Source organism: Petaurus breviceps, unplaced genomic scaffold (genome assembly GCF_028583685.1).
Source record: "Petaurus breviceps papuanus isolate PSGF00001 unplaced genomic scaffold, PetGlider_PUasm1.0 520, whole genome shotgun sequence".
In the NCBI taxonomy this organism is placed as follows: Eukaryota; Metazoa; Chordata; class Mammalia; order Diprotodontia; family Petauridae; genus Petaurus; species Petaurus breviceps.
In genome coordinates, this window is record NW_027186354.1 from 188,738 (window position 1) to 200,831 (window position 12,094).

General features: G+C 35.7%; 1 protein-coding gene across 5 annotated transcripts in view; it reads right to left on the reverse strand.

Moving 5' to 3' along the window:
- KIF24 (kinesin family member 24) overlaps positions 1-12,094 on the reverse strand; it is a 70,815-nt gene that overhangs the window by 31,944 nt on the left and 26,777 nt on the right. Inside the window, exons 1-5 of one of the 5 annotated variants that reach the window (XM_069101893.1) lie at positions 9,935-10,087; positions 9,304-9,444; positions 9,116-9,172; positions 8,365-9,013; positions 4,796-4,985 (exon numbers count right to left, since the gene is read on the reverse strand). In XM_069101893.1, the coding sequence (XP_068957994.1) occupies positions 4,796-4,985; positions 8,365-9,013; positions 9,116-9,172; positions 9,304-9,406 (999 nt within the window). In that variant the 5' untranslated portion in view covers positions 9,407-9,444; positions 9,935-10,087. Of the gene's footprint in view, positions 1-4,795; positions 4,986-8,364; positions 9,014-9,115; positions 9,173-9,303; positions 9,812-9,934; positions 10,088-12,094 lie in introns of those variants that run through there. The other 4 variants (XM_069101895.1, XM_069101898.1, XM_069101896.1 and 1 more) reach the window with 4 other exon arrangements.

Here is a 12,094-nt window from a genome sequence, read left to right on the forward strand (position 1 = left end):
AACAATCTAGAACATGTTGTCAATTAACAGGCTAAGTAAGCAGTAAAAATTATGTGATTATCAGTCAAAATGGTGTGCCCAACAACGTTGGCAGCCCTTTCATTCCCCCCCAAAATAAGGTCAAGAAATTCCAAATGGTCTGATGCCAGCGAGGAGATTAGAGGTAGGTGAGGAAGAAGAGAAGGGGATGAATTTTCACAGAAATTTTAAAGGGCACAGTGGACATGTAGCTTAAATGATGACAAAGAGAAGGGCACTCCAAACAGGGCATGAAAAATTCTCATTTTTATTGCTACCCATTGCTTAGCCAACAGCATTTTTCCCCATTAATTGTTTTTTTGTATTTTCATTGAGCACTGGAAGAAAGGGACATTCCCTGCTGTTTCCGGGGATAGGTACTCATAGGTCTCCAGACTTCACAAGGCTGACAATTACAAATGTGTCAATGGATCTACAATGTGGGTGGGCTTGGGATAGAAATGTAAGAAGTAAACTTAACCTTGACATAAGGAAACATGCCCTGACAATCAGAGCTATCCCAAAACTGAATAGGCCACCTCAGGAAATAGTGGATTCCCCTTAACTTGAGGTTTTGAAGAAAAGCCCGAAGCCCATCTGTCAGGTATGTGATAGAGGTGGAGCTAGGCGATACAGTAGATAGAGTCCTGAACTTAGAAGCAGTAAGTACTGTGTTCAAATCCTTTCTCAGATACTTATTACTCAGGGCAAGTCACTTAACCTATTTGCTTCAGTTTCCTTATCTGCAAAGTGGAAATCATAATAATAGCACCTACCTCCCAGGGTTATTGTGAGGATCAAATGATATCATATTTGTAAAGTGCTTTGCAAATCTTAAAGTGCTATATAAATGTAAATGATTATTATGACAATTAGAAGAGATAGTAATTATGGCTCAGGTATAGGTTGGATGAGATGGTTTCTGAAATCCCCTCCAACTCTGAAAATCTATGATTATTATATAGGGGTTTGGGAGTGGGGGATACAATGATATATTAAAGTAAGCCTCAAAGTCTTATTCCAGGGCCTCACAGTGGCAGGGACATCCTATGTTCTCAAAGGCTGTTCTGGAGGAGTAGAAGTTCTGTCAAGTTGGAAAGGTTGCAAGATTGTATCTAGCTAGAGAATATATGGCTGTCATCTAAGGACCAGACTAATCAAGTACAGAAAGGCTCATCAAGAGAAGGCTGGCTACCACGTGATAAATTTTTGCCCAAGATTTTATTCTCTTTTCTATATACAATTCTTCAGGAGAGTGTTACATTGGAACTGAGATTTGCTAAATGAAAATAGAGGGAAAGTCTAAGGTGAAAAAGTACATTTTGCAATTACAAAGAAATGTATCACATTTGTAAAAAGGTTAGAAGATAAGAACTCTAGATAGAATGACAAGGAAAAGCTGTGAATTTTTCATTGTTTAAAAAAATGCTGTTTTTAATGCACTTGATACCTAAGCAAGGATGATAACTAATTATTTATGGAACCTTTTTATGTAAATTTATTTAATAAAATTAATAAAATACTATATAATAAATTAACAATAAATTACTTTCTTTTTGAGATAAAAAACAAAAATAAAATTTGAAAACTCAGGAAAAATCAAAGGAAAAGCTGAACAATAACAGGTATGGAAACAAAAATAACTTCTGCTCTCTCCCTTTTCTGAGCATGTGGCAATTTTTTCTCCCTCTTTCTACCATAATATATGAATTACTTGGGAGGTATGAAGCTAAGATATTAGGAAAGGAACCATTAATTAAAAGAATAAATACTTCAAATGTTAACAAAATTTTCATAATTATTTTCTTTGATGAAATATAGAATCAGAAGTCAGCTTAAGGCAAACTTTTAACTGTACTTTTGCCACTGATAATGATGTCAGAGTACAGTAAAATTTAGTAATAAGCAAAATAGTACATGTGTACAATCTAGTATAGACTCAGAAGAACAGTATTTACAATTGTTAAGAAATTTAAACTAATCCCCTCTAAATAGCTGCATTTACCTCGTTAAGCAAGAATGAAAATAAAACATGAAAAAGTTTGTTTTTGTTTATTCATTCAACAAACACCTGTTCAAAATTAAAATTCTTGTCTCTCTTTTTGCCTTCCTTTTCAAGAAACTTTAAAAAGCAAAGAAAACTCACTTAGTATTTTTTGACAGTTAAGAATTTTAAACTATGGTGGTGTAAAGTATAATAACACTGAACAACTTCAGGTATTCAGTAAATTACTGACTGATGATAGTGAAGATGAAGGAATAATGCTACTGAGTGTGGGGAATGACAGAAAAATACAAAAGAAAAGCGTTGCCTTATTGAGAGAATTACTGCAAATAAAGAATGGCATCATCTGAAGTCACTCAGCACTACAGAAGGATGATGGTCATACAGTATTTATGCCTATGGTTATACAAAGTGGCAAAACTGGTTTAATCATTCCAGCCATCTTCAAAATAAGTATTGACTGCTGAAGCATAAATGGGTGTACAGAGATCAGCTAATAATTTTGTGCACACAGAACCAGCCAACTTCTTTGAGCAAAACAGAAATGTCCAATTTTTGTAAACAAGATGAGGAAAAAAGTATAGAAATCTGAATTCCAAGTGAGTAAAGAAAAACTATGATAAAAAAAATTTGGCTTAAGTGTGAAGGAAGCTATGTAAATAAAATGTAGTCAATTTTCAAATAACAGAGAACAGATTTATTAACAACTTTTTCATCTACCACCTACCTGATTCTTAGGTCAGTAAGGTGGAACTTGGAATAAATATGGTGATTGAGTATGTAAAGGCATAAGAAATGGGGAAGGGAGAAGGCAAATTGTGAAGTAATTATATTAACATCCTACATCTTTGTTATATATTGCTCAATAATGTAAAATTACTTCTATACCACCCAAAATAGTTATCAGATAGGGTCCAGCTAACCTGAAGCAAGTGCCAATAAATTTGCAAGGATTTTAACTTTTGATTAGCTTTGAGTTCTTAAGATCATTCTGGCAAGGAATGGGAACTTCCCCAGCCCATACTCAAGTTATTATTTAAATAATCTTCTGTGCTGGATGTGAAATCCTTCATGTGATCTCATCAGTGACCATGGATTTAATTATTATCTTCCTGCCTACGATTCTCAGATATATTTATCTAGCTCTAAACCTCTCTCCTGACCTCTAGTCTCACATCTCCATGTCTCTATTGGACATCTCAAACTGGTTATTTCATAGGCATCTTAAACTCAACGAAGTGTCCAAAACTAAATGTTATTATCTTTCCTCCCTAAGGCCCCTTATTTTCTATCTTTCCTATTACAGAGGAGGACACTGCCATTTTCCCCAATCACACAGGCTCCCAACTTAGGTATCATTAGCTCCTTCCTTTCAACTGTTCCCCATCCCTATAACCAATCTGTTGTGAAGGTCTGTTGATTTTGCCTAACACCTCTCACAATACTCCCCTTTTTCTCCTGTGACACTGCCACCACTCTGGTATAGGTCCTCATCACTTCAAGGCTGGACTACTGCATGGCCTGCTCACTAATCTTCTTGCCTCAAGTCTCTCTCCTCTCTATCTCCACTAAACTGTCAAACTGACCTTCCTAAAACATTATTACTCATCATGTCATCCCATAACAATCAACTCCAATGGCTCCTCATCACCTCCAGGAACAAATCTGAAAACCCCGTTTGGCATTCAAAACCTTTCATAGCCTGGCCTCTTCCTATGTTCCCAGTCTTCTTTTAGCTTACACACTCCAAAATATTCTACAACCCGGTGACACCGGCCTCCCTGCTGTTCCTTGCAAAGACACTCCATCTCCAACTCTTCATGCTTACTGACTGTCGGCCTGCCATGCCTGGCATTCTTTCCCTCCTCATTTTCTCCTCCTGGATTCCCATGTCAAATTCCACTTAAAATCCTACCTTCTAAAGGAAGCCTGGCTGGATCCTCCTTGGCTGGATGCTAGTACCTTTTCTCTATTGATGATCCCCAGTTTACCCTGGATAGATCTCATTTGCTCGGAGTCGTTTTCATGTCACTTCCCCATCAGACTGTGAAGTCCTTGAGAGCAGGAACTGTTCCTTGTTTTTCTGTATATTCCCAGAGCTGGGCACGATGCCTAACGTAACGTGGTGTTTAATAAATGCTTGTTGACTTGACCCCGTGATTTGTTGTATTAATACCTTCATTTTGCTTGTAAAAAAGAATTAAGGCACAGAGAGACTGACCTGCCCAAGATCGGGAAAATGCTGAACTTGCAAAAGAACTCACAGGCTGCTACTTTTAGCCTGAAAAGAAGGGAAATCTTATGGGGTCGAGTGTGGAAAACAAGTGGGACTTTGAAATATGTGAAAGTAGCAAGAGAGTATTTTCTGAGTGGCAAAAACTAAAGTCTAAAAATGGAACCTGGTATTTTTTTTCCTTTTGGAGGGCAATTGGGGTTAAGTAATTTGCCCAAGGTTGCACGGCTAGTTTTTTTGCGTGGGTCGAACTTGGGTCCTCCTGACTCCAGGGCCGGCACTTTACTCACTGTGCCACCTAGCTGCCCCAGAACCTGGTATTTTGTGATTATTAATATTTGTTATACTCATTAATGGACATATTTAAGGAGAACTATATTTCAGGGAGGGTTTGGAGGATGTTCTTCCATTGGGTAGAAGGTTCAATCTCTCAAGTCTCTTTCAACAAGATTCTTAGATATTCTAATAAAAAGATCAAAGTTAATATTTTTTACAAAACAAATGCAAATTAGTTCAAAATTTTAAAAGTAGCATCATACCTGTAGAATATATTGGGTAAGGTCAACCGCCTCTTTCTTTTCATAAACAAGTAAAGTTTCTTTATCTTCTACGGTAATAATGTTAATTTCTCCACGCCTTTCTTCCCTAATGCCCAGAGGGCGTTTCCGTACACATACTCTAATTTTGTCAGTTTCAGTCCAAATATTATTCTTCTCTGAGATATTCTCTCTGAAAAAGTTTTAAAATTAATGATTTTCATTAAAAAGAAAGGAAAATGTTGAAGTTAATGCAAAAGCTTAACTATAAATTTGGTATTACTATTATTTTTTTTAAAGCAATTGGAGTTAAGTAACTTGCTCAAAGTTACACGGCCAGTTATTTCTGGGTGAGGTATTACTATTATTAAATGGTCCCATTAGGTTTTTGTCACCTTGCACATGTTTAAGAATAATTGATTGGTAGTTCTGATGAAAACGATGATGTAGTTTCTAAGTACAGAGTATCCAGAGGTCTTAATAAAGTTTTAAGCTTTAATAAGCATTATAGCTTATTAAGTAATAATTAATTTTTGTGTTTTAAGCTTTAATAAGTATTAAATCTTATTAAATGATAATTAATAAGATTTAATACTTTAAAGCTTAAAACTGCTTTAAGACTTCTGACTACTCTGTATTTGTTACTTTGTAGAAGTGCAAAAATTGAGAAATTATCATAAAAATGAAAACTTCTTTTATTTCTGTTTCAAAAACTTTAACAACTAAATTTGTCTGTATATGTGTTTAAATGTCATCCATCACCCATTCTTAATTTAGAATTATTTGCAGATTTTGGTGTAATTCCTGGTATAGTACACTATAGACACTATAGTGTACTATACAAGTACAGACACTATAGAATAAAACTTTCACTATTTAGTTCAGGACTAAGTCTCTTGGCAATTAAGATCTTCTTAAGATAAAAGACTTTGAATTTAGGGAATTAGAGGTAGAGTTCTTTCTGAAAAGCTTTTGATTGTGGATATTCTTTCTTTAGGTTTAATACAATTCATTCTGACTAATCTTTTGAACCTGGTGAAAAGTCTTTCTGCACCCCCAGCTTTTAGAAGTCCCAATTCATAATTTATCTCCCTCACTTTCCAATTATTCCCATGAATTTGCCCTTTTCCTGATCATTTTTCTAATTCTTTTCCATATAAAGTGACCAAACTTGTTGAATTAGGTAGAACAGTACTGAATGTCAATTTTCTGTCCCTCTTTGTGTCCCCTTAAGTGTTTTTGTTTGATACATTTTGTTCCGCACTAGATCCTGCTTCTTCCATCCTTCTTTCTTTTTCTACACAGTATTTGCCACACTTATTTGCTAAGCTAACAGCACCAATTTTAGGTTCCTAAGGAGACTTCATAATTGGTTCTATCTTCCTCCACTACTTAGTTCTACATTATAATCAAACACATATTTCTGGTACTATCTACCAGCAGTTTGGCTCAACACACCAATTTAATACCTCTAACTTTAACAATAAGCATAAAACAATCAACAAGCATAAAACAAAACAAGGGTAGTAGATATGGAATTCTGTTATAAACTATGGGCCAATTTACTTTTGCACAGGAGTTTATTTTAAAAGGGATTTTTATGCAAATTGAAATAACTTGAGGTACCAGACCTCACACTTATCAGATTGGATTATATGACAGAAAAGGAAAATAATAAATGTTGGAAAGGGCGTGGGAAAACTGGGACACTAATGAACTATTGGTGGAGTTGTGAACTGATCCAACCATTCTAGGGAGTCATTTGAAACTGTGTTCAAAGGGTTCTAAAACCACGCATACTCTTTGAGCCAACAATACCACTACTAGGTCTGCATCCCAAAGAGACTGAAAAAAGGGGAAAGGATCTATATGTACAAAAATATTTATATAACGGCTCTTTTTTTAGTGGCAAAGAATTGGACATTGAGGGGATACCCATCAATTGGGGAACAGTTTAACAAATTGTGTTATATAAATGTGATGGAATATTACTGTGCTTGTAAGAAATGATAAGCAGGATGATTTCAGAAAAACCTGGAAAGACTTAGATGAACAACGCAAAGTGAAGTGAGTACACAGTAACAGCAAACTGTATGATGATCAACTGTGAATGACTTAGCTATTCTCAGCAATACAATGATTCAAGATAATTCCAAAGGACTCATGATGAAAAATTCTATCTATATCCAGAGAAAGAAATGATGGAATCTTAATGCAGATCAAAGCATACTATTTTTCACTTTCTGTATTTTTTTCATGGATTTTTTTTCCTTTGGGTTTGAGTCTTCTTTTACAATGTGACTAATATGGCAGTATGTTTTACATGACTGAACATGTATAACCTATGTCAAACTACTTACTGTCTCAGGAACAAGGGAGGTGAGGAAGGGAGAGGGAAATTTTGGAAGTCAAAATTTAAAAAAAATGAATGTTAAAAATTGTCTTTACATGTAACTGGGGAAAAATTTAAATATTATTTAAAGAAAAAAAGCAATTTTTAGAATGTATTTTCTATGATACTGTTAAGGAGGGGAAAATGTTTGTTATTGCTTCATGTTACACCTCTAGGGACCTTATTTTTAAGTTCTAACTTTAAGCACATGTGAAAGGAAACATTTAAATCATACAGCTGATAAAAATGACTACACTCTTTGCTTTCATTAACAATGGCTGTTCACCCAGGGCTGGAATAGCACTGGGTGCCTTCAATCAGGATTATGCTGCAAGCAAGCTATACAAAGGACTATTTTAAATTAGTGTTATTAGTTATTTAGTTTTATAAGTGCTAAATCCTATACAGCACTTTAAAAAGTGATAAATTGATATCCAAAGAAAAACTGTTCTGTGAGTGGCTTGATTCTTCTCCCCCTACAGAAGGTCACCAGTTAAGTCTTTATGTTCATCTCACAGTTTTGCCCTTTGTGGACAATCATACCTGCGTTATGCTTCACTGAACAAGAGAAGGAGTGCCAAGTTAAGAATGAGAGAAGCCTGACAAAAATACAGCCAAGGGCGTGTTGTTGCCAGCTTGAGGAGGTTCCAGAGTTAATTGTTAAATTTTCAGTGTGAGTACTTACACCTTGGAAATCAGCCAATGCTACAATCAGGGTTTGATTTATTGTTTTGTGGACTGTTTAGACTTAAGAAAGCAACAGAGAAAATGTTAACAATGCCGATTAAACTAAAAAGTGTTATGCCCTCTGTATCTGGAGAGTCAATTTTTAAATATTTACCAGCACACCACTGACCACAGCCTACACTTTATAGATTCTAGCTAGCAGCTACCCGATATAATTTTCACTGACCTGGAAAATCCCCAATATTTTATGAATGCTTTCTTCCCACAGGAATTTTTATTTTATCAATACACCTATTTGTTGCCTCATTTCTATACTACATCATTAACAGAAAATTAATAATAAAAAACAATCCTTTACATTTCCATAGCACTTTATAATTTGCAAAATACTGGACTTTGCTTAGAGAATGGTATCTTTGTTAAACTCCTAAAGGAAAGTACTGTGCTTGTCTTCAACTAGCCCAAAGAAAAATAAATCAAAATGAATGATTACCTGACATAAGAATGAGGGACTCCATAATTATATCCAGAAATGTGAGTGACTTTTTGTATGGTAGGGACCTCAATATCCCCCAAAAGTGGAGAAAGGTTATTTGATGAAAACAATGCTGCACTATTTGTTTCTGTTTGCAAACTTGTATCAGCAACTGCAGCATTAGGAGTTCTTGGCTTTTTACTATACTGGGTATCACCTGGCAGAATATGCTCCAACATATCTACTAAATTAGGTTTGTGTTCAGCTAAACAGAAGTCTGACAGACTACATGTGTCAAATGCAAAATCCTCAGCTGTTTGGTCTTTTTCATCAACAAAAGCATCAAAGCACAGTTGCCTTCGAGGTCCTGATCTGGCTCCTTGAGGACAGACATGGAGGTTACTTGTTGGAAGATTTTGCTGGGTGCTGTTAGTGGGTTTATCTTCTTCCTGCATGATCTGAATGATTTTAATGAGTTGGAAGAGGCGCTTACGGTCATTCATATTGTGGACTCCCAATTTGGAGTAGTCTTTCATTGTAACTTTAGCTAATTCATCTATTTTCTGAAGGCCAAAGGCAGCAAAATGAGGGTAATATTTTCCAAGTTCTGCCTCACAAAGACATTCGTACAAGCATGATGCCATTACTGAAGGCTGATAGATTGTAACTGTGGAGAGAAAAAAGGAAACCATCTCCATTAGACATAGCATAGTACACACTGTTTAACAACAACAAAAGCCACACATACTTATAAAAAAGGGTATTGTACCTTCCCAAGATTTCAATAAATATGACTCTTCTGTGAAATGGCCTGTTAATTTGTACACTGCAGAGAGAGGATTTGTATATAAAACAGAATTTGTGAAAAAGATACAATTTGCTAATTTGCAACCTTCAGTTACACATGCATGTGGACACACACACACAGATTTATGTACATAGCCAGAAGTCACTTACTTGCTTCTGAATACTTGCCCTTGCAAATTCTCTCCAATGAATGCCATGAAGTACTGAAACTGTTCTGTAAGCAACTGAATGTAACATGCCTAATTTTAGACATTCAACTAAATGTCAAAGCATGTGGTCCAACTGTTTCCCCTGATTAATGAACAAAGGGATAAGTACCCTTTTAAAACAGAGAACAGAATTAAATAGAAAACAAGTGAATTTTTTAATTCACTTAAATACTTTTGTGGATGTTGTAGAAGGGATTCTGTGTATGTGGAAGGGCCAAGAAGGCACTGAAGTAGATAACCTCTAAGTTAACTTCCACTATAAAAAACTATAATTCTATTATCAACCATATCTTTCATCCATGGAGCTAGAATCTCTTAACTAACACTAACCAGCTAAGCATCAGTGCCTGGTGCTTCTTTAGTATGTCAAAGGATCTGTGATTTCATCAGTCACTGTGGGGACTCCCTATAAGGAAGCAGATCACAACCCTTACATACCTTAGTAGAACACCTAAATGTGTCACTGTGTACCCCACCACCTCCCACCATCACCTGGTGGTCAACTATCTGGTGACAGACCTCTTTCAACCCAGCAAGGCTGATTCTCAAACAGACACAGAATCCAGACTCACATGCTCAAAGCCTTTTCATTCTGGTAGGGTAAGCCAGAATTTGTTCTCCACTGATATGACCTTCAAGAACCCAAGCTTGCCTTTGCAGCTGGTGAGGTATTAGAGAAAGACTTTAGTGGAAGAGCACAAAAACAGGCACTCAATAATCACTTGATTTTGAACAAAAGCACTGCACCAATAGCAAAAAGCTATAATCAGCTCACGTGTCCAACAAATGGGGAGTGGCTTAAGTGAGGCGTTGTAAGTATTACTACTCTGTAAGAAATGATAAATATGAAAACTAGTAATAAACATGGGATGAGTTATAGGAAATAATGCAGAGTAAATAAGGAACCAAAAGATAGTGCTCATTGCATATAACTATGTAAATAAGAAGATTAATAACAGAAACCAAATCCAAACAAATAAACATAATATAAAAAGACATTCCAAAGGAGACATAGAAACCAATTGGGCTATTTTCATAGAATCACAGAACCTCAATGTTAAGGGATTTGAGATGCCATTTGGTCCAACCATATGTGAACAGGAATATCCTCTACAGCATACCCTACAAGTGGTCACCTAGCTTTTGCTTGAATATTTTAATCTGGGGGAACCCGAGCTTCCAAAGGCAACTCATTCTACTTTTGAATAACTCCAAGTGTTGGGAAGTTTTTCCTTACACCAAGACTAAATGTGCTTCTCTGTAACTTCTATCTAATGCTCCTAGGTCTGCTTGCAGGGGCCAAGTAGAACAAATTACTTCTTCTTTCAAAGGGAATACTTAAACATATGTATCACATCAACCCCATCTTCTCCCCAGCCTTCAATCTTCTCTTGCTACACTATCATCTGCTCCTCTAACAGGTCTATATAGTATGACCTCAAAGCCTTTTAAAGTCTTGGATATTTCATTCTCCTCTAGCAACTACTCTCCAGCTAAGAATGTCCTTTCTAGAATGTACTAGGAACTAAACACAATAATGTAGATGTGATTTGGCCAGCATGAAAGGATAGTTATCTCCTGGACAGTTGTCTTTTAAAACTTGTTAAAGTAAATATGCACTTAAAAAAACTTGGGCAAATAATACAAGTTTGTGGTTATTGGTTGTTAAATTTGTAATAGATAAACAAAAAGTAAATAAAAACATCACAACGCTAATTAAGGCATATTCTCATTCTGTAGGTGGCAAAGCTGAATGTACTAGGGAAAGTAAAAAGCAACTGTGCAATTCTGTTTCTAAAATAATCACTCACTGATCAATCACCTACTATTCTGGTAAATCTAGGTGTCATCCATATAAGTCATTAAAAGTGGCTGAGGTAATGAGGAATAGGCTGGCTTTACTCTTTCATATGTAGAGAAATCATGGTCTTTGAAAGCCAGAAGTAGCTGGATGGGAGTCGTCAGGCCTCTAATTACACACCTGAGCTCCTCCATATTTTCTCAATGTCATGCAGCTATTGCATATGTTCAAAAAGCAAACAAAAACAACCATCATCATTGCTAACAACAAATTTTTTCTTTGCTTCTTTCATATAAATCTTCCCCAAAGAATGGAAAAGCTCACTTGGGAATTATAGCAATTTTCTTTTTAAAATTAATTTTTCAATGATTAAGCATTTATTTTTATCAAGCATTTACGTATGTATTTGTGTACTTATTTATTTTTAACAAATGTGCATAGTCAAACAAAACAAATTCCCATTGCTGGCCATGTTCAAAAATGTGTGTCAGGAAGCAGGTAGCATTCTTCACCATCAATCTTCTGGAATCATGATCAATTATTACATTTACAGCAATTTTCTAAAAATATCTCTATTATAGATTTAAAGATGTCAGAGATTAGACAAAGGAGACGCATAAACCATGAAACTCAATAATCCAGGGTTCCATAAATCAGAAAACTTAGGGAAATTATTTGATAAAAACTGCTAGGAAAACTGGAAAGCATTCTGGCAGATATTAGGCTTAGACCAACACCTTGAGCAATATTTCATAACACATTCTAAATGGATATGATAGTTCAATAGTAAAGACCATATACTTCTCACAGCTATGAATAGGAGATAGTCTTAACCAAATAAGAAAACAAGAGATGGAGGCGATTGTGTGTGTGTGTGTGTGTGTGAGAGAGAGAGAGAGAGAGAGAGAGAGAGAGAGAGAGAGAGAGAGAG